The following is a 27172-nucleotide window of genomic DNA, read 5'->3' on the forward strand; positions in this document are numbered from 1 at the left end:
GGAGATATGCCAGCACTGAAATATTACACAATAATACGTCGGTTGCCCCGGCGACCGCCGTCTTAGACTCTTCAATGGGAGTTCGAGATTCTAAGGAGATTACACCAAGTACTTGAGTGTTTGACGATCTAGAGCGGTGTCTTGACGATCGCTTGTCTGTAACCTTATTACAGTGGTAAATCGTTTGAGTAAAACCGCCTCATGACGTTAGATACCAAACGCCAAGAACACAAAGAAAGACCAAAGCCCTCCTACGTTTATATACTTACAAATTACAATACGTCTGGCCAACTCTATTGTAACGCCTGCAAAAGAGTCTTTAAGACCAAGTTCGGCCTGCCCAGCCACATAACAGCCCATAACAGGCAAAATAAATCATAATCTGCTGAGGTCGCCGTCATCGAAACCGACGAGGAGGACTATAGTTATATCTTGTGCTCGTAAACTGAATCAAACGAGGATACAGTAGAAATTACCATTAAATGCTCTAGAACCACCAATGAAAAATCTTCTGAATTGCACAATTTTTACACATTGCCACTTATAACTGACATTGAGTGATGGAATGACGATTTGCGCAGTATGTCTGGCAGGAGCTCGATGCGAATAGTCGAAACTCGAACACAGTGGCGTGAAATTGGGGAAGCCTATGTCTGGTAGTGAACTGCAATAGGCTGATGATGATGATGATTCAGTTATAAGACGCCTTATCTTAATTGGGTAAAATTGAGTTTTAATACTTACTGATATTTCGAGGACAGCGTTGTCCCCGTGTTCTCAAACAAAACTCACCCCGTCTGCATCGTATGCACGATTATTATGGATGCAGTTTTTAAAATAGGTTCGATTTATTTCGAGAAAATTCTAACCTTATTTTCCATCCCTAGGCTCGCTTCCTCGCTCCTCCAACAAGCGGCAGCCACCAAGGCTTCAGAAGAGATCCAAACATCCATCAAGGAGGTGACCTCGGCCATCGTCCACTACGTGTCTGGCCTGGAACCGGCCAACGGCGACGCGGACAAGTCCCCCAGGTCCAGCCAGAAGCTGTTCTGGCTTGAAAGCTCTTTTGTCGGTGAGTGCTGTACTATCTTTTCTTGTCATATCGGCTAATGACAAACTTCGGCCATCGTCCACTACGTTTCTGGCCTGGAACCGGCCAACGGCTACGTGGACAAGTCCCCCAGGTCTAGCAAGAAAGCTGTTCTGGCTTCAAAGGTCTTTTGTCGGTGAGTGCTGTACTATCTTTTCTTGTCATATCGGCTAATGACAAACTTCGGCCATCGTCCACTACGTGTCTGGCCTGGAACCGGCCAACGGCGACGCGGACAAGTCCCCCAGGTCTAGCCAGAAGCTGTTCTGGCTTGAAAGCTCTTTTGTCGGTGAGTGCTGTACCTCTCTCTCTCTCTCTCTCTCTCTCTCTTGCCATACGACGAGTGAAACATCGACTTGCGAGATGAATTCATCGCCTGTTGTTGCCCGGATGATCGAGCTCTGGGTACGTAGCCGAATGGCACAAACGCTCACGAAACGCTCGACGCTCGTTGCTATCTATCTCTATCGCTCTTGCGTATTGGCGCAACAGAGCCAGACTACCTTTCGCGGCGTTTCGTTTTCGTTTCGCGTTGCAGAAATGTTATTCGACTACGGGGCCTGATGTGTAGTTCCCAAAGCCAAACTAAGTCTTGAAGTCACATGTCGGAGGCAATAGTGCCGCTGTCTTGTTTTAATATGCTCCATCTCGGTCTCTCCTGGCTAGCTTAAGAGCTTTTTTATCGGTGTGCTAAGTTATAGTATAGCCACTTTTCGGAGGCACTGATGTAGATAATTACAATATATAAAATTCAAAATCCTTAGATCGTCAAAAAATCAAAGGCAAATGTCTACAATGGCGCCTCTTGTATAGGATATCGTTCCTACATCCGATATTGGATCAGATAATGTGAATCGGAAAACACAACTACATAGATAAATCTAGGGTGAACAGGCATCTTCTGGGCGAGCTCACTCCATTGTAGGCCACGTCTTTGCCTTCGGCTAATCTGTGGTCAAAAGTAAGCCCGTTTGTAAAAAAAAATTAGGAATCTTCTCAAGTTTTTTATAGGGGAATCGTTCTATTTTCTACTTCAAAATAGAAGTTTATTTATGACATTTCCGAGACCTATCAACGTTTTGCACTTTTGCACTTTCTGAAATAGTGCAAGAGTATTAACTCGATAAATAAAGAATCGAGTGGTGTCCGGAGTAGCTCAAAGGCCCGTTCCATTTCCTTTGAGCGCGGATGGTGTGGATCTGATGGATTTATCTCCGTTGGCAATATAACTGACATTTACACGTGGAAGAACAATATTGATGGAATATCATATTTATGTATGTTTTTTTTTTTTTTTTATTTTTTTTTTTATTATAAACTGGCCAGTGATTGACCTTAGTCGCACCTGATGGAAAGTGACGACAAGGCCGAGGTTGTAGCTCACTGGTTCAGTAACAGCCTATTCACTCTTGACTGTTATAAGTTATAACATAGATTAAATATAAGAAGATCATACCATCCCATACATTAAAATGCGACCGCCTAAGAACGAGCATACACTAACACCACACATAGATGGCGCCACAAAAAAATGTCTTGTAGGTATTAGCTTTCGATAATACTTGTAAATGGCGTTAAGTGTCACTTTTGACATAGATTTACAAATGGCTCGATGGTACACTTAAGGCATTTACTTAATCGTTAACGAGGCATTTTTTGTTACTAACTGGTATGGCGTGAGCATACTGTGGATATTACTCACAAAGTTAATTTGTGTATAAATGTCCAATATCCATATAATTTTCACTCGACTAGGTCAATATCTACAACAGCTTTCTTATACATTTATAACCACTGTGGACACGGCAAATCAGGCTGATCCATTGTGCAACACATAAACAATTCCCTTGGGCCGCGGGCCGCTCTTTGTCCCCCCAGTTGTGCACAATGTTACGTCCGCGGACGAGCGGCCCATTTTCAATTAACTGTACACTACCACGAGCTTGACATCTGGTCTATTTTACAATAGTGACAAGTGTCCCCTGACAGTGATACTTCGCCAAACATTGCCTGTTCAACAAGGAAATATTGTGAGACAATGTTACTTATCAACCCAGAAGTAGGAGTGTCAATGTCCCTAAATCGAAAAACATTTTTTTAAAGGGGAAGTGACGTTACTAACTTACATATTTCAGACTGAAAAATGAGTAAAAAAATATTTAAAAATAATTTAAAGGCCGGCTCTAAGTGACAGTCCCCCCTCAGTTGGGAGGGGGTATCCACTATGGGACCGGCAAGAAACTCGGCGGGCAACTTCTTTTCAAAACATTACATCTTATAATTAACATGCATTAAATAACAACATACAATTTAACATGCAAAAGTATTCATCAAAGAATATGAACAGACTAATAAAATATAAAATATTTGATGTGCTTTCTTATCTGAACTGTGTCCTCTATACATAATACAATTATTTTAATTGCTATTCGTTTTTTGTAGTTTCTGGTTCGGGCCATGCATGTTTGTCTGTCAAATAGTCCTCGACTCTGTAATAAGCCTTTAACATCAATGATTTTTTTAAGTAGTTCTTAAGAGCTGGGAGGGGTAATCTCAAAGCAGTGTCAGGTAACTTATTATAAAAATGAATGCATTGCCCAACAAATGACTTCTGTACTTTACGGACACGAAACTTCTTTATGGCAAGCTTATTTTTGTTTCTAGTGTTATAATTATGGATATCAGAATTCTTAGTGAAACAGTCTAAATTCTTAACAACATAAATTATACTATCATAAATGTATTGGGAAGCTACAGTTAAGGCTGCTTTCAAAAAAAACGTCAAAATAATGTAAAATTCATAGTTTTAGTCGGTGAAATACTACACTTTCCGTTATCCAATGGTTACTTCAAGTTTCAGTTAGAGCGTCTTATTATCTTGATTTTTGTAAGACTGGATTTTTGAAAACTAACTCACTGAATTAATTATGAATATTTCTCTAATGCACGTTTAGAAAAACTCACATATAGAGCGGAATTAGTCGATCTTATTTGTAAAATTTGGACAATTTTGAATACTAAAACAGGTAAATTTATAATTAGTATATCCTGTACTGCAATCTTCTCAGACTACATTTTTATTATAAGGTTTTGAAAAAGAGTAAACGAGGCTAAGACGAATTCAATTTTTTTCAGAAATCACCCAAAATTAAGTGTCAATTTCTTTGAAAATCTACATCACATCGAAGTAATTTTTGTACTTAATTAATCTGCAACGTTTACTTAAATTGCTTTTATGCCTTAGTAATTATAAATTGCTATTATTAATTTTTGGCAATTTTTTGAAAACGAGCCTTCACCGGTACAATTGTTACCACTTTTGGACATTTTCTCATATTTTGTTAGACCAAGTTTCTATTCAGAGCTGCCACTATAACCAAAAAAATTTTTGTATCGATCTTCCGGTTGGGATGGTCAGAATTGAGTTTGACTAAACCACTGTGTACACTTATCATCGCTAGTAGTATGGACTATTTCAGAGGAGCTACTATAACCAAAAAAATCTTCCGGTTGGGATGTCAGTTGAAATCATCGCTAGTAGTATGGAGATTAGAGGTAAGGAGCAAAAGCTTTAAGTTTCAGAAGTGCAGATGTAAAACCAGGTGGCGCTGCAATTGCAGGTATATAAGGGTTTGACACGTCATTTTCGACTGTTCTACTTTGACAGATTTCTCTCCTTATACTTCTACATTCCATAGCTCGTAGTTATTCAACATCTCGGACTGTTTATGCTGACTGTTAAAACTTTTTTTTAGGAATGATTTTGTCGTTTTCTTAGGTGTATGAAACAACACATGTGACGTCATAAAGCTGTGTTTTGACGTTTGTAACTTACGCTCTTTCTGTTCGAAGTAGTAATAAAAAGGGATTTTCGCATTAAAATTACCAGTTTTTGGGAAAAATAAAAAATACGTGTATCTTTAAATATTGAGTTCTTTCAAACCAAACAATAAAAAGTAGTAGTCGAAAAAATTAAATGTTGTCAATTGTCAGTGTCAAGTGTTAATGTCACTGTGGTGAAATAGGCCAGTGGGCCTTGGATTGACACTGATAAATGGATGTATTGTAGGACTCGACCAAGTCATCAAAACCTATGCGACAATGATACTCGTACAAAACTGTTAACATCTCTTCGTTGTATGACATCCATAATTCTTGGATGTTTCTGAAATTGCGTTGTTAATATAGAACAATTCTCACGATCGCCTACTTGATCTTATCCATACTAATATTATAAATGGGAAAGTGTGTGTGTGTCTGTTTGTTTGTCCGTCTTTCACGGCAAAACGGAGCGACGAATTGACATGATTTTTTAAGTGGAGACAGTTGAAGGGATGGAGAGTGACATAGGCTACTTTTTGTCTCTTTCTAATGCGAGCGAAGATGCGGGCAAAAGCTATTAAACAATAATTACGAAGAGGGACGCTTATGTTTCTTTTGGATACTGTAGATTAAAAGTGTGCCCAGTTATTGAAGTCAAATATTACCTATGTAGCGAGACAGAATAACATTACCACGCACGAGCGCGCGGGCTCGAATACTTTCTCGCTCGCACACCATCACCCGTCGCGCTCAGCGGATCGACCGGCCCGAGCGCGCGCGAAGTACTCCGAGCGGCGCAGGCAGCGCAGGCGGCGGGGAAACCGTAATAAAAGGCGCCGCGCGGCCGCCGATCAGTCAGTTGTTAGCTAGTGGTCTAGCTTGGGAGACGGCCTCTGCTATGCCCCAAGTCCAACCAACAAATGAAGCACGGGTCGAGACCGTCTACACGGACCGCCCATAAGCTTCATAATCGGTTGGCCTTTGGTCTTGCAGTGGTCGTCCCTGAGGACCTTCAACTCATGTTTAGCTAGGTACTCCACTTGTATGATGATTATTTGTAATATTGGAAGTTAAACCAATAAACAACTGGTTCCTACTTGGCGTCTTATTCCAACCAACCTACATTCTGGCGCCCAACTTAAAAACAAGTAGGACAATGGAAAAGTCAAGAGGGAACAAAATCACTACAAGAGGCAAAAACTACGCAATTTCTACGAGTATAGTTTTGATGCAGGGGGAGGGTTCTGGCGAACACCCTCACTAGCAATGCTGCGTCAACGAGAAACTGGAAGACAAGTAGCTGTACATGGATCCTGTTATTCCTGGTACTCTTACGGGACGTCACAGAGTACCAGAGGGGGAGAATGCAGCAAGACAAACTAATTCAGTTGTGACCTACCGGTCAAGCATGAGAGACGGCCCATGCTATGCCTCAAGCCTAACCACCAAATGATCACGACGGGTCGAGACCGTCTACACGGACCGCCCATAAGCTCATATTCGGTTAGCCGTTAGTCTATCGACAAAGTAAGGGGTGAGAATGCCGATGCGTACCGCCCCGATCATAACTTTCGCCCAAGTAGGGCCCATGAATGAAATGTACTGTCGGACCTGCGACAATGGAAACTACCCGCACTCGAAAAAAAAAGTCGCTCTTACCCTACAATAAGGTTGTAAGTGGCGAATTATTTACAAAGGAGGTAGCAACGGAAGAATCTTCAGATACATCAATACAGAGTTGAATTGCACTATGGACACTATCGGACCAGCTTCACTCCAGGGGGAGGGTTCCGAAGAAAACCTTATCAAGCAGTTCTGTAACATGACGAAACTGAAGAATTTGTTCTACTCACGTACCAGAGGGAGAGACAACAACTCCTGCTATTCCTGGTACTCTTACGGGACGTTAAAGAGTACCAGAGGGGGAAATGTAGCGAGACAGAATAACATTACCACGCACGAGCGCGCGGGCTCGAATACTTTCTCGCTCGCACACCATCACCCGTCGCGCTCAGCGGATCGACCGGCCCGAGCGCGCGCGAAGTACTCCGAGCGGCGCAGGCAGCGCAGGCGGCGGGGAAACCGTAATAAAAGGCGCCGCGCGGCCGCCGATCAGTCAGTTGTTAGCTAGTGGTCTAGCTTGGGAGACGGCCTCTGCTATGCCCCAAGTCCAACCAACAAATGAAGCACGGGTCGAGACCGTCTACACGGACCGCCCATAAGCTTCATAATCGGTTGGCCTTTGGTCTTGCAGTGGTCGTCCCTGAGGACCTTCAACTCATGTTTAGCTAGGTACTCCACTTGTATGATGATTATTTGTAATATTGGAAGTTAAACCAATAAACAACTGGTTCCTACTTGGCGTCTCATTCCGCCCCCCTACACCTATTTATAATATGGAAAATATTATTTCTGCAGCTAAAAATATCCAGGAAGCCACTACCGGTCTGGGTTTGTCCGTCTTTCACGGCAAAACGGAGCGACGAATTGACATAATTTTTTAAGTGGAGGTAGTTGAAGGGATGGAGAGTGACATAGGCTACTTTTTGTCTCTTTCTGACGCGAACGAAGCCGCGTGCAAAAGCTAGTACTGAATAAATGTAAAATTTGGTTGTTAGAAATTTGTTATTACGTATCTTTATCGGACCATTAAGGATAAAAGGACAACAAGGACGAAAAGTACATATATATTAAATGTATATGCACATGGTAGGTGTTGTGTTACGATACAATTACCTCCCTTGGGCATTAATTATGCAAATATGCAAGGCTTGACAATATCAATTCTCAACGGGGATGCCTGATTGACTCATCAAGTCATCAAATAGGTTTAATGCTTAAATACAGTAAATTGAATGCGTGACGTTATAAACGAAAACAATAAGTGGATTCCATCACAGAAGGGTCCGAAGGCAAAAAAAAATGCAAAAAGGTGGTTTCCAGCTAAAACATGAACAGAAATTCTGATAAAAAGGTTTTAGGTTTTATAAAGGTTTATAAAGCATAAGGACTCTTTAAACATAGACAACCGGTCTGGCTCAGAGACGACCGGTCTGGCTCAGTCGGTAGTGACCCTGCCTGTTGAGCCGCGGTCCTGGGTTCGAATCCCGGTAAGGGCATTTATTTGTGTGATGAGCACAAATCACAGTGTGGGATCAGACCTCATTTTTGACCATGGTCTTTTTATTGTAAAAACCGGTAGCCTAGACCAAAACAATGCTACGACTAAAATTCCCGAATGTCAAATATGACTAGTTAACGAGAAATTATTTTTTGAAATTTAGGGTAAATGTACCCGAAAATTGACTAAAACTCAAAATATCCTGAGAACGGTATCGATTATCAAAAAACACTTTTAAGAGAACTTATAGAACTACCAATTTACTATCGTATGGAATAATCAGCACGGTAATAGCATCATTCATATCGGTATTAGAACCAAATTAGTAATTTTCGATTTTGATTTTTTTTCTCGAAAGTTCCTGTATATTAGCATTTCTTTTATTTTTTTACTGAAAGGTGATTAGCTTCCCTATATGCTATAATTTTTGCACTAAGCAATTCCATAGGATCTAGAAATTATGGTGTGCTTAATTACTCTATGGGGATTTTATATGGGACGTTTAAACACACCATAATTTCTAGATCCTATGGAATTGCTTGATGCAAAAATTATAGCATATAGGGAAGCTAATCACCTTTCAGTAAAAAAATAAAAGAAATGCTAATATACAGGAACTTTCGAGAAAAAAAATTATTCCATACGATAGTAAATTGGTAGTTCTATAAGTTCTCTTAAAAGTGTTTTTTGATAATCGATACCGTTCTCAGGATATTTTGAGTTTTAGTCAATTTTCGGGTACATTTGCCCTAAATTTCAAAAAATAATTTCTCGTAAACTAGTCATATTTGACATTCGGGAGTTTTAGTCGTAGCATTGTTTTAGTCTAGACTACCGGTTTTTACAATAAAAAGACCATGGTCAAAAATGAGGTCTGATCCCACACTGTGCAAATGTTCCTGAGTCATGGATGTTTTCTATGTATATAAGTATCTATTTATCTATTTAAGTATGTATATCGTCGCTTAGCACCCATAGTACAAGCTTTGCTTAGTTTGGGGCTAAGTTGATCTGTGTAAGGTGTCCCCAATATTTATTATAGGCAAAAGTCTCCATTACGACATGACATACATAAATCCTATTGAATTTCCCATTTATTCACAACATCAAGATTATAAACTTTGGAAGTAGTTTTATTTAATTATATAATTTTCCCCAGGTACGAAGCCTTTGGACTCTCCGCAGACACCGCTGGTAGTGTCCGAAGCGCTCCCCCCGCCGCACCCCCGCCCGCCGTCGTCCCTCCGCCTCGACCACCGCGCCGCGCCCGGTGAGCGAGCGTGATCACACCACATTATACACTGCAGGCTTAGATACAAAACGCTACTCACATTCCGAACGGGAACCCGCCATGTAGAACGCACATTGACAAACAATGCATTTATGTTACGCGCAAATCTAAACCTGCAGTCTTATTTTAGTCTTAATTCTCATCTGTGCGTTCATACTAGACACGCCGTTCTGGCTAAATAAATTGTATTTTCTGCTTTAGACTGTGACTCAGGACCATTTTTTATTGTATGTTATTTTTGTTGTGACAGTGCACTTTGGCATCATATTACTGTATGTGTTGTACGAGTGTCTTTGTATTGTGAATTTCAAGAACACGAGCTTGTAGTATTTAGTGTTATTTTTGGCCATAAGAATAACAAAGCATAGATGTGTCACTGCAGGGAATTTTGTAGGGACACACCGTTCGTACCATGATAAGTGTCAGGGTTGTCACAAAGGCTAAGAATAGATAAAATGCGTTTCCTAATGTGCTACTACTCGTAAATTATTTGTAATCAGATTTAAACGCATAATCTGGATATTTGTATAATTTTACATTATTCTTTTGTTATTCTTACGGCCTAATTTCTTATTACGCACCTTTTTGTTGCTGTTAGTAATTTAACGAACGGTTCGTTCGACACCATTTTGAAATATTGCCAGTACAAACTTTACGAATGGCATCCGATTTCCGGTGCGAAGCCGGCACGTGACGTTACTTGTACCTTAGACAGATGAACTATAATAGACGTACCGAGATGAGCTGTCTATCTTAGAGTTGTACTGACATCTGCACTAGGTGGCGCTGCTTAGCGGTGTGAAATTTTATTACTAACCTGGCAGACTATTTATATTTACTGTAATAAAAATGTACTAAGCGTTTAGAGCGACATCGTTGGTTTAGTACTCTGCAACGTATTCAACTGCGTACGTCTATAATGGTTTATTTGTTTAATGAAATAATATTTTAACTAAATTTTATTGTTATCTACATTTATGCAATTTTGAAGCATTTTTTATTAATTCTTATCTTATAGCCGCCCCTAGGTTTAATCTGTTAAAAGTTTTCAGAAACATATTAGTGGTTAAATATTGATACACACTTATGTTTTAGTCAATAGTTATTATACATTTTGTTATAGAGTAATGCCATAATGTAATTTCAGTATCACGGTAACCAGTTTTCTTAGAAGTATCTCATCCAATTGTACAGAATATTTATTTTTTCATTTGTTTAACCCACAATAATTCTTTTAGTTATTAGTTTATTGCTAGCAAATAGTTTTGTAAATAATTATTATGTTGCTATAATTTGGTTTAAGGTGCTATTTTTAATTTGGTTTGTTTTCAAATTATTTCTTGAAAGGTCACAAAATATTGTATGTTTCGTTTGATATCCGATTTGAAAACCGGTTTTTCAGAGCCATTTTGATGGTGGTTAGTCAAGACTCTCATTCAAGTTTCTTCTACTTAAATCACCTCGTAATTTATATTGGGACTGTGAAGTCTCTGAGTAAATTATACAGGTTCTGATTGTGTAAGAAAAACCTTTTTGCACGCGATATGAGCCGAGAGCGCGTGACGCGTTCAATCGAATAAACGAACTTTAACATATGTATGACATTTGAAAAGAGTGATATTTAAACCGTTTCGTATTCGTGTCAGTGTATAGCTCTCTAAACTTCACTATAGTTACGTAGTCTTAACATAATATGTATGACCAAAATACGTAGAGCCGGCTTTTTTTCTTTGACTAACGATCTATTGTAGAAGTACGCGGCTGAACGGTATTTCTTAAATTAGTTTCCGTCGTGAAACTAGATGTCGCTGTACGAAGCATTTCTTTTGACGGTAACTCCTAAATGAAAAGCGTCATGCAGCGCCATCTCGTTTAGATGCTGAAATAAAATAACGATATATTGTTAACTTCGTTCGTCTATTTGTAGTTTATTTGTCTATGCCTTTATTATATAGAATCTCGGTACCTTATATGTTAGAGTCGTTAGAATCACGATTAATAATAGTGTATTCGCAATATGAATTCGTAGTCTAATGTTAGTAAGATATATTATAATTATCAATAAATATATTCGTTTTTATTTTATTGTTTTTGTTTTATTTATTTTGTTCTGTTGAGTTGTTTTTGTTGTTTAGCACAGCACATTGTACTCATTAACTTGAAGAGTCGCGTGGTAGCTGTTGTTGGGTAAGTCCATCACATATCGCTAACTTTCACAATATCTTTTTACTAATATGATTAACGTTGGTCGATGAAAGATGGCGTAGCGGTCACCAAAGTTGGAAAATTAATTAAATATGTTCATTGCACTTGACTTTCCTTCAGAGTAGACTCATTTATCTCTGTGTATGAGGACATTCTGATGAAAAGATACATACACTTACAAAATAATACAGGTGTATTTCCCCTACCTAACTACATAGTGGCACCGTACGAACAATTATTGTGTACGGGCTAAATATTAAGACATCATATAAAATGTATAAAAGAGGAATTACAAGCACCTGAAGTGCATAATTTTCTTATATTTTATTTGCGTAGAAAAATTGATTACAAATTCCTTTACGAAATTCCTTAACATTTACTACCCCCAGATAATTGTTGTCTTCGAATTACCTAATCGTCAATATTGTTTGCGTATTTGCGTGGCTAAGGAAATGACTTACAGATTTCGGAGGTTTATGACTTTTATGATATTTCTACTCATAGATAGGTATGTACTTTATTTCCATTCCGTCACCCTTTTCATAAGTCCCATATTAGACGGTAACGGAATGGAAGAGGTGACACATAGATGTAAAACTGGTTTTCTTTTATATAATACCGCGATTTTTTAAATATTGAGATATTAATGCGATTTAATTAGTTTAACTTGCGTCCAGATCAAAACGATTAAAGTGAAAACGGTTCCCTTTCAGCGACCAATAATAATCGTTTCTTACTATGTCTAACTTTCTGATAACTCTAACTTCCTTTCATTTCGCTTTATACCAGATCTTTTCAAAATTCTAGACAATTTTGGCTTTTATTAGATTGTTAACATTAGTAGTTACAAATATAATTATATGTATTAGACTCAAGGGCAAGAAAACGCGTATTTACATATTGTTTCTTTAAGGATATTTTTCGTTTTATGCTCTTGATTGTATGTAGTACAAAATTGGATGCTCTGTAAAATACTCGAAATATCAATTTTAAATACTCTAAATTATGTACACTAAGAAGTACCTAACCACTAAAAAACTAATTCCAAATGTTTAATTGATTAATTTCCATAAAATCTCTGGCATTAAAAACTTTTATTCCATTTTCCGTTAATTCAGAAGAAAAAGAGATAAGCACTTAGTGTAATTTCCGTTTGCTTGCGTGATATCTAACTTGTAAATAATGCAATGTTATAAATGTAATTTAAATAAATATATAATTGATTAAAGTTTCCGAACAAAACACCTAAAAGCCGGTCAACAACGTTCCAATATACCTTATTTGTAATGTATTCATTTCAAAAGTAGTACTTACTACTTAGACCTCGTTACCTTTGCCATTATGACGAAAACTCAAAATCAAAGTCGACTCATAACCTAACCACAAAATTAAAATTTTGAAAAAACCCCCGACCGCGACATAGTTGACCGATTTTCATGAAACATGGATAAGAACACTCCCGACTAACTCAGCTTTCAGACAACAAAAACTAAATCTAAAGCGGTTCATCCGTTCGGGAGCTAATACGATGCCACAGACAGACACACACACAGACAGACAAACAGACAGACAGACACGTTAAACTAACACCCCGTCGTTTTTGCGTCGGGGGTTAAAAATAGGTATAACGAAAAAAAAATCACCACCAAAAGCCAAACCAATTCGGCCAAAGATCCTGGTGTCTCCACCTGTCCCTCCTTTCTTTAACGCCTCGCCTGCCTTGCAGACTGGCAGGACTCACAAAGGTCTCTGGTCGCCATCGGGCGGCCCTCGCCAGGGTCGACCACGCTCGAAGACGTTCTGGACAGCCTGCTGGGCTTGCCGTCACAGCCGACGAGGATACCCACACCGCAGCCGAGCCCGAGGAAGGCCAGCAGCCCGTATTACTTGATGGGGGGAAAGGTAAGCGTTGATTGAGTTTCGAGTTTGTGCCGTACAGTCAATTGGAACCCTAGGCCACTGTAGAACTATGTCATAGTGACGTTATAAATAAGATTGTAAAAAATTTATTGCTTGTTTGACATGGTTGTAGAGTGGCCTAGGGTCCCAATTGGTTGACTGTATAGAGGATATGTATAGAGGATAATTCATAAATGTTCAGAACCGGATATTTATTGCACAGGTTTTTTTGAACTGAATTAATTACTTCCCAAAGTTTAATTCTGAACATATCATGAATGATCTGAATTTTATTTATATCTACACACATATCACAAATCCTTTATGATGCTTTTAAGATGCGTAAATAATTACCAATTGATTTACAATTCTAAAAAGATTAGTATAAGCTCTGCAAGCATTGATTGTGTTCAGAGTTTGTGCCGTACAGTCAACCAATTGCAACCCTAGGCCATTGTAGAACTATGTCATATAGTGACGTTATAAATCAGATTGTAAGAAATCTCTTACTGCTAGTTTGACATGGCTGTAGAGTGGCCTGGGGCTCCAATTGGTTGACTGTACAAAAGCCTGGGGTCCACTTAGGCGAGGTGCGTCGAATCGATTAATCATACATTTGAATGCGATTCGACGCGTCGCAAATGGACGCAATTTCATAAGAAATGCAGAAGTCGAATTAATGAGACGAATCGGCGAGCCTAGTGGACGCCAGGCTAAAGACTCACTCTTCGTTACTTCTTATAGTACAAGTGGCCTGGGCATTGCAGTAGTTCGGTATAGCTGCACATTAATTAGCTGTCAATGTTGCTACCACCCTACTATTAAACGATTACGAAGAGTGATGCTCGTCTTATAAATTTATATATACAGCCAATGTTATAACTAATGTACATCGAACATTTCAGAAACGAAGCCAATAATTTAATTTTTAGGATTTTAATTCCAATTTGAGCTGCAAATATTTAAGTTAATATTAAGAAGCCATGCTTACGCTAAGCGATTGCTCTTTCCTTTAGAATCTGTATCGTGAATTTATAAATTATGGAAGCCATGAACAATCTAATTTCCGTGATATAATATAAATCATTTTATTAGTACCTGCGATTTTCAATTGAATATTTATGTTTAATTTAAAATTGTCTTATGTATTACGTAAGAAACCTAAGAAACGTTTCCATTATGCTCATATTTCACAGAAAGTCATGGAAATTAGATTTCTCACATTTTCATAGAATGGCCTAAATGAAAATCTACTTGCATTGCGAATTTTCAAGAACGAAATAGAACTTTTTATTAAATCTATCAAATAGAAATTTCTAATAAAAGCCTTTGATGTGACGAGATTACGATTCAGGCCGTTTGAGTTTTATTTAGTTTGCGTGCATATGGCGGGATATGAAATAAGTTGGGATGGTATTCTGTGCCTTTGATACGTTCGGTTTTAATTAAAATGGAGTTGTTTGTCGAACGAGCTGTTTGCGAATGTGCGATGGTGGTAGGTAATTACTGTCAGTGGCGTAACTGGGTCATTTTATTTGAAATTGTACCTATATTTCCCTTTTTTCTACTTTTCGAATATTCACGTATTCAATAATGTGATGATAATATTTCTTCACAAATTCTAATTTTATGGTAACGGTATGGAAAAAAAAACATTTTATAAGTATCCAAAGACCTTGTAATTGAATAGTAGCATCCCGGAATGCAAGATTTGTTGAAAAAATTGGTTAAAACACACTGACATTTTACATAGGTATCTTCATAATAAAGTAATTCAATTGCATAAGTAAATGTTTTGTTCTCTGCAGCAGTTGCGAATGGAAAAACACATATTTTATTTATGTTTAATATAAATATCTTAGATATAACTACAAAAGTATCCTTGAGATCGTAATTTTTTATTGATCAGTTGAAACTAGTTGGCTTGGCACCGACTTCAGGAATATCATATAACGGATAATAAATGTTTCATCATTCATTTGAAATATTTATATATGCCAGTACCTACCAGCAGCGGCTGATCCATACAAGCCGATTCCCACAGGCTTGCCTAAAATTGATTACTAATATAGTACCTGATGCAAAGATAGGTATCTTTTTGCTCAGTGTTGCCTAGCAGAAATTTTCCCCAGCCGCCACTGGTACCTACAAGCGAAGCGAAAAAGTTTCAACACAATTCTGTGTAGAAATCGGGGTAAAGCTACTACGCAACACATTTTAGAAGTATAAAATAAGTTAGTCAACTTTAAGTAGACGGAAACTCTACTCGATCGCGGTGAAAACTTTCTTAAAAGCGTATTCTTTGAACTTAAAAAGCACTTTTAAATATTTTGGCCGCCATAAAAATCAGGCCGCCGAAATAGGCTAGTTTCCATCTAGTCAAATCAGCTTCTTTTTATGAACTGTCAAAACGATGTGCTGTTATGGAATTAGTATGAAATACTGAGGAGTGACGTCACGGTCAATTCATTTACTTTATATATTTCTCTTTGACTTATTAAATAGAAATTATGTTTAAAAATAACTACTGTCCATATTTTTCTTCTAATTACGTGGTGCTTTATTTCGTTGCAGTATTTTATTTGAAGTATAGGAAACTAGCCTATTCTAATGTGTGGTACCCACATTCGATACCCACTTACCAAAAGTGAGTGCCCTGACCTGAAATATACCCGGCAAACTCAGGGAGTTAAAAATTATGGGCTGGGAGGAGGTTACCAAAGCTGCCCAAGACCGAAGTCAATGGAAGAATATGATTCATGCCCTGTACACCCTAGCAGAGGGTAACACGATTAAAAGAAGAAGAATTCATAGGAGTTCATAGGTTTTTTTGATATTTTACTCTGTCTCCTAGAATCCTTACTTCCATACTATACTACTATTATAAACCGGCCAAGAGCGTGTCGGGCCACGCTCAGTGTAGGGTTCCGTAGTTTTCCGTATTTTTCTCAAAAACTACTGAACCTATCAAGTTCAAAACAATTTTCCTAGAAAGTCTTTATAAAGTTCTATTTTTGTGATTTTTTTCATATTTTTTAAATTTATGGTTCAAAAGTTAGAGGGGGCCCCGGGACGCACTTTTTTTCCTTTAGGAGCGATTATTTCCGAAAATATTAATATTATCAAAAAACGATATTAGTAAACCCTTATTCATTTTTAAATACCTATCCAAAAATATATCACACGTTGGGGTTGGAATGAAAAAAAATATCAGCCCCCACTTTACATATAGGGGGCTATATGTAAAGTGGGGGCTGATACCCTAATAAAACATTTTTTTCCATTTTTTATTTTTGCACTTTGTTGGCGTGATTGATATACATATTGGTACCAAATTTCAGCTTTCTAGTGCTAACGGTTACTGAGATTATCCGCGGACGGACGGACGGACGGACAGACAGACATGGCGAAACTATAAGGGTTCCTAGTTGACTACGGAACCCTAAAAAGGGGAAGTGTCTGATTGTTTGCAGAAGAGTTTACGTGATATTTTTAAGTGGAGATAGTTAAAGGGATGGAGAGTGACATAGGCTACTTTTTGTCTCATTCGAACCTCCCAATTTCCGAAAATGGGGAGTGAACGTTTGTATTGCGCAATTTTCGAATTTGACACGAGCGAAGCCGCGTGCAAAAGCTAGTTCCTAATAATTGGAGTTCGAAACACACATTACGTAATTGACTCTTAACTAATTTAACTATACTTAGGCTACAATCCAACGGCTAGGTAAGGTACAGCGGGGCAAATCTCGACGGGGGACAAATGTAACTGGTCCATTTTTTCCATGTTATTACAATGTTTTCATTATTAAATAGAGTGTCCACCGGTTATATATGGTAGGCGTGTTCAGTGGATACATGTAGAAAACATACTTAGTGTAATAATGGAAAAAATGGATCAGTTACAATTGCCCCCCAGTCGAGTTTTGCCCCGATGTACCTTCATCAATTTGAGCTTTCCGTAACGGCTTTGTGCTTCCCTTTATAGCCTTTATTAAGCAGTTATTTATGTTAAAACTTGATTCGACGAATTGTTAATAAACCCAATGGACCATTCTGTCGAGATTTGCCACGCTGTACCTACCTTACATGAAAAACTTGTCAACTTCATTTAGTTTTCCATCATCTATTTGTTGATTGCACGAAGTTCTAAAATACAATGTAACAGAAAACCTTTTAGCAAACAGATGAAATAAGTAAAAGAAATATTTTCTTGTACTTCAAGCTTAAATAAGAAATACTTTTCTACTCAGAATATTCATCATAAGTCGCTTTGGATTATCTTTTACCTGCGGGCGAAATAAACTAGGTCCGAGCTAGGCAGCAAAAGTGATCTTAATAAGAAAATGTCACAGTATGCAGATAGTTCAAACAGTGGCTTACAATAGAACCGCTTCTGACCACCTATAGATAGCGGATGCGTGGCGTGGCGTGGCGTGGCGTGGCGTGAAAATTTTCGTTGGTTAAGCCGGAGGTGTTTTCAGGATCTGTTTTGTAAGGACTTCTACAGATACTGAAGAATTTTAGGTAACCCGTTGGGAATCGAGTTGTATCGACGCTCCGCCACTGGGATCTACCTACCCTCCTGTCTACTTTTAGGTCCTTGAGAGTTTAGATATAAGTTACTTGCTGCTCGGATTTCACGGTGTTTTTAAGGGCGGTTCTCAGGGATGACGTTCGGTGCCTGATTTCGGTGCTGATTTTTATTTACTACTTTATTGATATGTCAGTCAATTTACTAAAATTTAGCCTAAATATAAAAAATATTGGTGGTGAATGCCTCCATTAGAACCTTATAGTTTGTAAGAAATCTGACATTTTAAAATCACCGAAATTATGTATGGGCACTGTAATCAATTTGCGCCACCGAATTCAATTTTTTATACATTATTCCACATTTCAACTTAATATGTAACTTATTATTCAATGTATTGATATTTTTAATTTTAATTCGATGACAGGTCATGTAAAAAGGCTCATAATCGCGCAATTTTACTAAATTTAACATGGTAATATGCTAGTCATTATCCAGTAGAGAATTTTGTATCCATAGAGTGGCTTAATTTGCTTAGAAACATAGTTCTATGTTTTTACAAGGTATATCCTACTATTTAAGTATGAAATATTAGAAAATAATGGACATTTAATCAGTTTACAACGTGGCAATCGAAGTCGGTGGTCACTTTTTTGATATCGGTGGTCAAAAAATCCACCGAAACCACGGAAATCAACTCCACTGATATCAAATTTTATAGCTTTTTTGGAGATAACTGCAATAGCATGCATGATACAGAGGAGATGTCATAATGACGTAATAATATACTTTCAAGGATTTATTAGTACCTTACATAACGACAAATTGACCTAAACTGTGGGAGTAAATTGATCCACCGAATCTTAAAAAACATGGGACCACACCCTGCGAACGACTGAGAAACCTTCAAAAAGTCCCCTTTATAAAACGGTACTTCATCTCCTCTACACTGAATGGTTAAAACATAGCTAAAACTAACTATATTTGTGCTACTACGTCCCTGATCTATTAATTTGTAAGAGTACTGTCATGTTTAACAAATTACACCGAAATCAGTCACTAGCCCGGGACACATCGTAAATTTGTCTTTACTCGATGAGTTTAGCTAACATATTATTTTTATATAGAAAATATGATAGGTTAACTAACACCTTATACGTGAATATCTAGATATCAACTGCGATCAACAACTCCATCTTGAGTTATGATTTTTTGTTTTGCAAATTAACAGAGACTAAAGATTATGCCTGAATTAATTCAGATTTTTATAACAGTCCGTTCTGACGTTTTTTGCCCCGGACACGTAAAAACGCGCCTCCTGAGAAATGCCCTTAAATGTTTGTTATTCGATATCTCCCTCAGTTCTGGACCGATTTTGAAAAGTACTTACATGAACAATAGTGACATTTGATGAAGTTGAACTTTTGATGATGATCAGAACGGAACTCCTCAGCGATGCATAGCTCATATTAGGAGATTTGTTCTTTTTGTTATGTTTGTTAAGCATATTGAGTTTTCAAGACAAATTTTGTCAAGCTCGATTTCTTATAATTGGATATCGGATTCATGAGAAATTGAGGAGACTCCTCAAACCTGAACGGTATACGTATCGTATACTCATTTGTATTCCCATCAAATAATCAAATATTTACATTAAAAGCAGTTTAAAAAAATACACATTTCACCAGAACCCCAAAAGCAGCGGTTCTTAAAAATTATTACTGACTTAATTAGACCGTGTTTTCTCTTACTGTTTTAAACTTCGCACTGTGAACAGTTCTTCAGGAAACACTTAATTAAAGTTCCTTCGAGCAGCAAGTAAAACAAAAGTGAAGTAACGTTGCAAACAGCTGCCTTTGATGTCGTTCCACCCGCCTACCTAACAAGTTACTCAATGTTTTAGAGCTTTCGGGTAAATCCACGTAAAAGTAACGTGAGTCACGACTTCATTGATTGTTTATTGTAACTACAGCTGCAAATCAAAGGATCTATGCATATATCGGGAAAGTAGCACTTGAACTTGCATCCATACTAATATTATAAATGGGAAAGTGTGTGTGTCTGTTTGTTTGTCCGTCTTTCACGGTAAAACGGAGCGACGAACTGACGTGATTTTTTAGTGGAGATAGTTGAAGGGATGGAGAGTGACATAGGCAACTTTTTGTCTCTTTCTAACGCGAGCGAAGCCGCGGGCAAAAGCTAGTCGTGAATAAATGGAACGCCCTAAAAACGTGACTCATGTTACTCTTGCCGCGGATTGACCCTTTCTGATATTGACCGATGAATATATCGATGTTCATTTCATCAAACCTTGATTCGATCAACTGTACAACTGAAAATTTAAACACCTACATCTTACTTATCCTCCTATTAGTTATTAGGGGAAAATGTACCTTTATTGAAATTTCCTATTCCGTAACCGCCATGCAAGACCTACTACAACGAATGGTAACGGAATGGAAATAAAATCCTTAGGGCACTTCTCGTTTAGGATTGAAAGAGCTCGTGATTCTGAATAGAAATAAAATAGAAATTCAAGGAAACCGTCTAAAGCCCAGCATAAATTATATTGCCCCTCAACGTACTTAGTACTTACCTATTGAATTGCTGGACTGGATGTCTTTTGATACCCGCCTTGCTAAAACGCCTGAATAGATCGTGGAATTCACGATGACGTCCAAATTTGTCTTATCTAACTTTTATTGATACATTAGAATATAATAGAATCTGCTTTTGCTTAGTTTGGGGCTAAGTTGATCTGTGTAAGGTGTCCCCAATATATATATTTATTTATTGCACTTATGTTGGTGTACAGGCTGGCAAGCACGGTCGCGTGATAAACGATATAACGCCAGGCCGTCTTTTTCGCAGCATTTGTAAGTGCGATAGGGACGCGCCGATGCGATAAAGTTTATCACACTAGTGTACTACGCCCGCAGATCTTACTAGACTAGGTACTAGTGGCGGCTGGTGAAAATTTCTGCTAGGCAACATTGAGCAAAAAGAAACCTACCTTAACATTAGATGCTTTACTAGTAATCAATTTTAGGCAAGCCGTTGGGAATCTGCTTGTATGGACCAGCTGCTGATGCTAGGTACAATGATACGAACCAATCCAATGCACGCGTCCCCGATAATGACAAACATCTAAAGCGGGTCGTTCCCCACCTAGATAGAAGGGGGTGGGGGGTCATGGTAACCGTTTGGAGAACTCCAGGTGCCGTAGCCGAATGGCATTTCTGCGACGCGAAACGAAAACTAAACGCCGCGAAACGCTCTGTCGCAAGAGCGATAGAGATAGATATCTACGAGCGTTTCGTTTCATGAGCGTTTTGTTTCGTGAGCGTTTCGTGTGCGTTTGTGCTATTCGGCTACTTACCCTGGGCGTCTTTACCAGTACATTTAAAATGCCGTGCAAGACGTTTGACATGATAGAATTTTATTTTCGCCAATCAAAACTTTTAATGACCAATCATAACTTTTATATCGATACCGGTAAATTGTGTATGATTGGGTAATATTCAAAGTTTCATGTTGAGTGTAATTATATCTATGGGTAACAGATAACTTTTAGAATAGAATAGAATAGAATAGAATTTTTATTGCTCTCATGTTGGTGTACAGATCTTTCACTAGGTACAATAGTTACATAGCAACATGATACCCTACAGGGTATTGCAATATGGTACACATATATTAAAAAAGAAACAAGCATCTTATAACTAAAGTACTTAATCCTAAATATGTGAGTGTTTAGTAAAACGTCCCACTTTGTCGGACTACTGTCGATTATGGTTTTTCCGTAAAACTTTTTTAAGACGATACGGTAGGGGTCAATTCTCCATACAAACGCTCTCGACTATTTCCTCCCTGGTTTTTGAAGATAGAGCAATGATTTTTTCAACACAGATTGTTATTATTTTTATCTGTGTGGCGCCATCTATGTGTGGTGTAGTGTATGCGCGTTCTTAGGCGGTCGCATTTTAATGTATGGGATGGTATGATCTTATTATAGGACATTCATACACAGGTTGACTGAGGCCCACGGTAAGCTAAAGAGGGCTTGTGTTGTGGGTACTCGGACAACGATATATATAGTATTTAAATATATACATAGAAAACATCCATGACTCAGGAACAAATATCTGTGCTCATCACACAAATAAATGCCCTTACCGGGATTCGAACCCGGGACCGCGGCGACGCGGCGTAGCAGGCAGGGTCACTAACGACTACGCCAGACCGGTCGGTCAAATCGCTTATATACCGCGAGGGTTTACTGGTGAAACCCGATAAGTTAAACAAACCACTGAACACGCCTACCATATATAACCGGCGGTGGACACTGTTTAATAATGTCGAGAATCGCCTCCAGTCGAGAATTGAGGAGTGTCTTTTCAAAAGGACTTATTTCTATAAGTCAACAAGGGTTATTTCTCTAGGAAGACATAGATAAAAATAACCTCTGTTGACTTATAGAAATAAGTCCTTTTGAAAAGACCTCAATTGTCCCGCTGTGCCTTAGTTGATAACATGAAATATATGATAAATGCTGTGATTTAATTACGATTCAATCTCGACCTGCAAAAGCGACTGCGAAACTTTTCTATGCATACTAGGCCTAACCGCATACGCAACCATTTACGGCAGTTCTATGGTTGACACCTATTAGAGTTCGATATACTTAAACAAATATTTTATGTTAAAATTCATATGAAAGAGAAAGTGATATACAATCGCGGCAGATGCCAGTACATAGGTTGAAATTATCACTCGCACGAGTAATCTAGTATTTATAAGGAATTGTGACATGAATTAAGTGTTTAATCGCTCGTCCAACGTTTCAGAGTCCCCGCTACGAGCAGCTAGCAAGCAGCGGGCATAGTAGTGTCTCCCCAGCCTCTCGCTTCCTCAGTACTCCGAGCGAGGACCCCAGCTCCCTGACAGACCCCAGCCCAGAGCCCGACCGACCAGGTAGGAACGATATGTAAGTCCCACCGTTCCAATTCTTACTTATTTCATCCACACACATTTATAGCCGTACCTGGACCGCCGCATGTGACTGTACCCTGGCTTCGATGCCCCGTAGTTAGTTGTTGTTTTTCTGTTGGCGTACTTGTGGGGTAAAGTGAGAGTGCTCTTGAAAGTGAGCTGTATTATGAATAGTTGATGCGTATTCTGTTTTTAAAGCACTAGCATCGATGAGCAATGACCTCACTTTACACCATAGGGAAATGCTTAACCAGTTACTTTAATATTAAGCCTAAAGGTAGGCAGGAAAAACGGTTTCGCATTCACCGCACGGAATGTTTAGTATGCCAACGCCCGGTACATGTTACTATTTAAATGGTTCTGAGTCCAAAGATCACGACCATCTCATAAAATTGTTATATTGAATAAAACGTAGATGTCGACTTATGAGTGCCATGTGATTTCAGGCAAGAATTCAGTTGATACCCCCGCAGCGATGCATGTGCGTTCGCGTTCGGCGATGGGCGAGCCTCGGCGCAGGAGTGAGCCCTTCGCGTGCCCCAGCGCGTCGCTGGACCGGCGCACCAGTCTCGACGCGCAGCGGCCCGCCGCCGCCGACCTACAGTCCGCGCACCACGACTCGCGCGCCTCGCTCGCCTCCATACTCACGGAGAACAGCGCCGAGGAACCCGTCGTCAAGTGCAAATACCCCAAATGCGGCTCCAAGGCACCTTTAGCTGACGCAAAACGACACTACAAAACTTGCCACAACTGCTCCACCATGTACTGCTCTAAAGAGTGCCGGAGAGCGCATTGGGAGAAGCATAGAAAACTGTGTTTACACTCGCGAGCGAGCGCGCTGTGCAGGCAGATCATATCGGCGGCCAAGGAGGACGAGGACTCCCGCAACCAAATTAGCAACGCCGGTCACAAAGGATACCTGGCGCAGGGCCGCGGCGTCGTCAAGGTGTTCTTCACGAGCACCGACGCCGCCGAGAAGTTCGTCACCCACGGCTACCAGTACCTCACCGAGCCGGAGTTCGTCAAGTGGACGGCGCTTCAGCCGAACGAGATGGGCGTCGAACTTTACACGGAAGTGGGGAGGTTGTGCAAAGCGTACAACCCCGAGACCCGAGTGATATTATATGTGGCCGTTTGTATTATTAGCGAGGTTCCGACTAAAGGCGCCGTTAAGTGGGAACGTCAGATGGTGTCGCGCTGCGCGAAGCTCCGTCTCAGCAAATCCGTCACCGCTTCTATCCAAGAACAGAATCGCAGGAGATACAGAAGGGACAGTAAAACTGCGCCGGAGGACAGAGAGACCCTCATTCTGACATCGAAGTTAGAAGTCGCCGGAGAGAAGAACGCAGCAACCGCTCACAAATTCCGAGAGATTTGTTTCAACAATATTCTTCTAGAACTAGAGAAACGTGGAGTGACTTTGAAGAAGCACTTCCCTGAAGTGTATTCTAGGTTAGCGGCGTACGTGGACGGCACGAGCGATAGGTTCATTCCGATGACTTTTTACCCCAGAGACGCTACCAGTGGGAAGACGTTTATGTGCATAGTCATGCCGGACACTGACGTGGAAGCCACCACGCCGGTCGACGGGAAAGTGACGACTATAGACGTCGGCGTCGACCGTTCAAAGCATCAGCTTTCAACACCTATGTAAAGCGACGTCTTCGAGTTGAGTAAATAGATATAAGATTTCTTACTACATCCATATTAGTTAAGGGTTATCTGCCAAAATAATAAATAAACCTATTATGTCTCACATATCCCAATTACTGATTTGGCTATTGGTGCGATCTTAACATAAAATACATAAGTATATATTCATAGGAAACGGTGATGACGTGCAGAATTAATACACTGCCCCAAAGAGCGGCTCAGAGGCCGTACCTAACAAATGTCAAACACATTATTTTTGAAAACCAAGAATTTGCTAGTCAAAACTTTTCGCCAACAAGTATATAAAAATACTACAAGATATTTGTGACGTTATCTGGGTAAAGGGACCTTATTGTCGATGGCGCTTACGGCGTTATGAGCGATGTTCGATAAGGTCACGTTTAGAGATTTTTCAGAGGATGAACGAGTATGATATGTTAGAGACGGTATGTGCTTCTTCGTATCGGTCGTCTGTTTAGCTTAGTGCCGTTAACCCTTTCGGTGGCATCTCTTTTTGTAATCCCTTAGTAAAAGGTTGGGACCCGGCGACGTTGGCAGTGAATATTTGAATATGTTTTTCTTCTTCTGCGTATCACACTTGACAGAGTGATCGTGGTAATCATGCTGTGTCTTGAGAGACACGTTTTAGAATTTTCCGCCATTCTTCTCTGACGGCTGCCCTGCGAGTGCCCACATGTACTGGGCCATCTATCGCTGCCTTCACCTGGTTTGTCCATCTCATAGGGGATCTACCACGAGCTCGAGTCCCCGCAACTTTGCCCTGAACCACGAGTCGCTCAATGGCAAGGTTTCCTCGTCGAGACACGTGCCCAAAGAAGGTGAGGATTCGAGCTTGGGCTATAGAGATAGGCGCTGCTTGATGCCGATCTCTTGCAATATAGAATCGTTTGTGCGGAACTCAGTCCACGATATACCCAGCATTCGTCTCCAGCACCACATCTCGAGAGCGTCTATCCTCTTCTTTTCGCGATATGTTGTATGCAAACAGTTTAATTTCTTATGAAAACTGTCAAGTGCTAGCTTGATGATCTTCTTCTTCTTCTATATTTAATTTGTGAAATGATAATGTGTCTCTGAATAATATACCTCTGACGATCTTATTATGTATTCATTTTTATATTCGGTTGTAATAAAAAACATGTAATACTTATTAAGAAATAAATGAATCTGAATCATACGTACAAAACGGTCGCTCCAGCATTCTGCATTCAAATGTATAAAAATGAGAACGTGCAGTAGTAAACAAAATTAATTTTTTCGTAGTAGTTCCTCAGTTATTAGACAGTGAACTTTTAAAAGTTAACTTGGGTAGAAGGCGAATTTATGATGCCGAACAGCGAAATGCAAAATAGAGAGGATTTCTGAAAGTACTTTTCAATTGTATTAGGATTAATTAAGTATAACAGGCGATTCCACAAAATTACATGTATGCTGGAATTTATATTTTGGGTCGTCGTGCCTTTTAAAATACAGAAGTAAGGATATAACAAAGGAATGAGGCTAGAGCGAAATCAGCATCTACACTAAAACTACACTTCACACATTTAGGCCTGATTTAGACGGCGTACGAACTCGCATGCGATTTTAGTTACATTGCGGACTGTTGAGGTTACATACAATTTTGCAGTCATCAAGTACCGCAATATAATAAAACTCGTATGCGAGTTCCTTTACCGTCTAAATGGGCCCTAAAGGTGCAACAGACTGGCACGCAGGACCTTGGTCCGTTCTGGATATCTCTTTCACACTGATAGCTGCGTCCTTAACTGATCGATGCGAACCAGCCTTTGAAGGGTAGGTTCCAAGGTTGCCAAGTTGTGTTACTAAAAGTAAGAGGGTTTGAGTGTTACTGGCAATTTGCACAAGATTAGATTATAAAATCAGCTATAGACAAGCGTATTGGATCGAGACCTTAATCCGTTCAATATTACTTGACGCACCTTCCACACGACCGAACAGGCCTCAAACAGCATTAAAAGCGGTTCGGTGCACCCGTCTCGTCTGTCACAGCTGTAAAAGGAAACTAATCAGATGTTATATCGTTGTATAAAAAGTAGGATTGGAATATTGAGATATGGAAGCAGACTGTGAGGCAAATGTGACAATTCAAGTGTTGAGATAATTGCCGCTTAATCGATGTAGCTTGTATTTTCTGCTAAGAATAAGCCTTCTGGGTTTAACCACGAAGATTCATATTTTTTTAACATTATAGTACATTACTACAGAGGCCGGGACAAAGGGGGTTGCCGGCCGAAGACATATAGACGGATAGGTCTGAGGCGGGTAACCCCATTTCCCGCCGAGGTATGTATAGTGCTTTTCTCAAACATGGTATGAAATAAATAAAGTCTACTGATAATAGTAACTTTGGATGGCTGTATCTCCTAAACGGTGCATCGTAGCGCAAAAATAATCGAATTTTCGTTCCCCTTTGATACCCCGTATACGCTTATAAAAAAACAAAAATTTTTTTGTATGAAAACGCACCCAAAATCAAATATTGTCTAGGGCCCGTACCAGTTGCAGTCGGCACGTCTATAAAGCCCC

At 39.3% G+C, this 27172-nt stretch overlaps 1 protein-coding gene across 1 annotated transcript in view; it reads left to right on the forward strand.

Annotated features, from left to right (window-relative positions):
• LOC125241531 (serine/arginine repetitive matrix protein 2) overlaps positions 1–24819 on the forward strand; it is a 212827-nt gene extending 188008 nt beyond the window's left edge. The window contains exons 7-11 of the mRNA XM_048150058.1: positions 888–1072; positions 9193–9303; positions 13256–13431; positions 22807–22933; positions 23398–24819. Of these exons, the coding sequence (XP_048006015.1) occupies positions 888–1072; positions 9193–9303; positions 13256–13431; positions 22807–22933; positions 23398–24605 (1807 nt within the window). The 3' untranslated portion in view covers positions 24606–24819. The remainder of the gene's footprint in view (positions 1–887; positions 1073–9192; positions 9304–13255; positions 13432–22806; positions 22934–23397) is intronic.
• The last annotated feature ends 2353 nt before the right edge of the window (positions 24820–27172 follow it).

The sequence above is a fragment of the Leguminivora glycinivorella genome, chromosome Z (genome assembly GCF_023078275.1).
Source record: "Leguminivora glycinivorella isolate SPB_JAAS2020 chromosome Z, LegGlyc_1.1, whole genome shotgun sequence".
Taxonomy (NCBI): domain Eukaryota; kingdom Metazoa; phylum Arthropoda; class Insecta; order Lepidoptera; family Tortricidae; genus Leguminivora; species Leguminivora glycinivorella.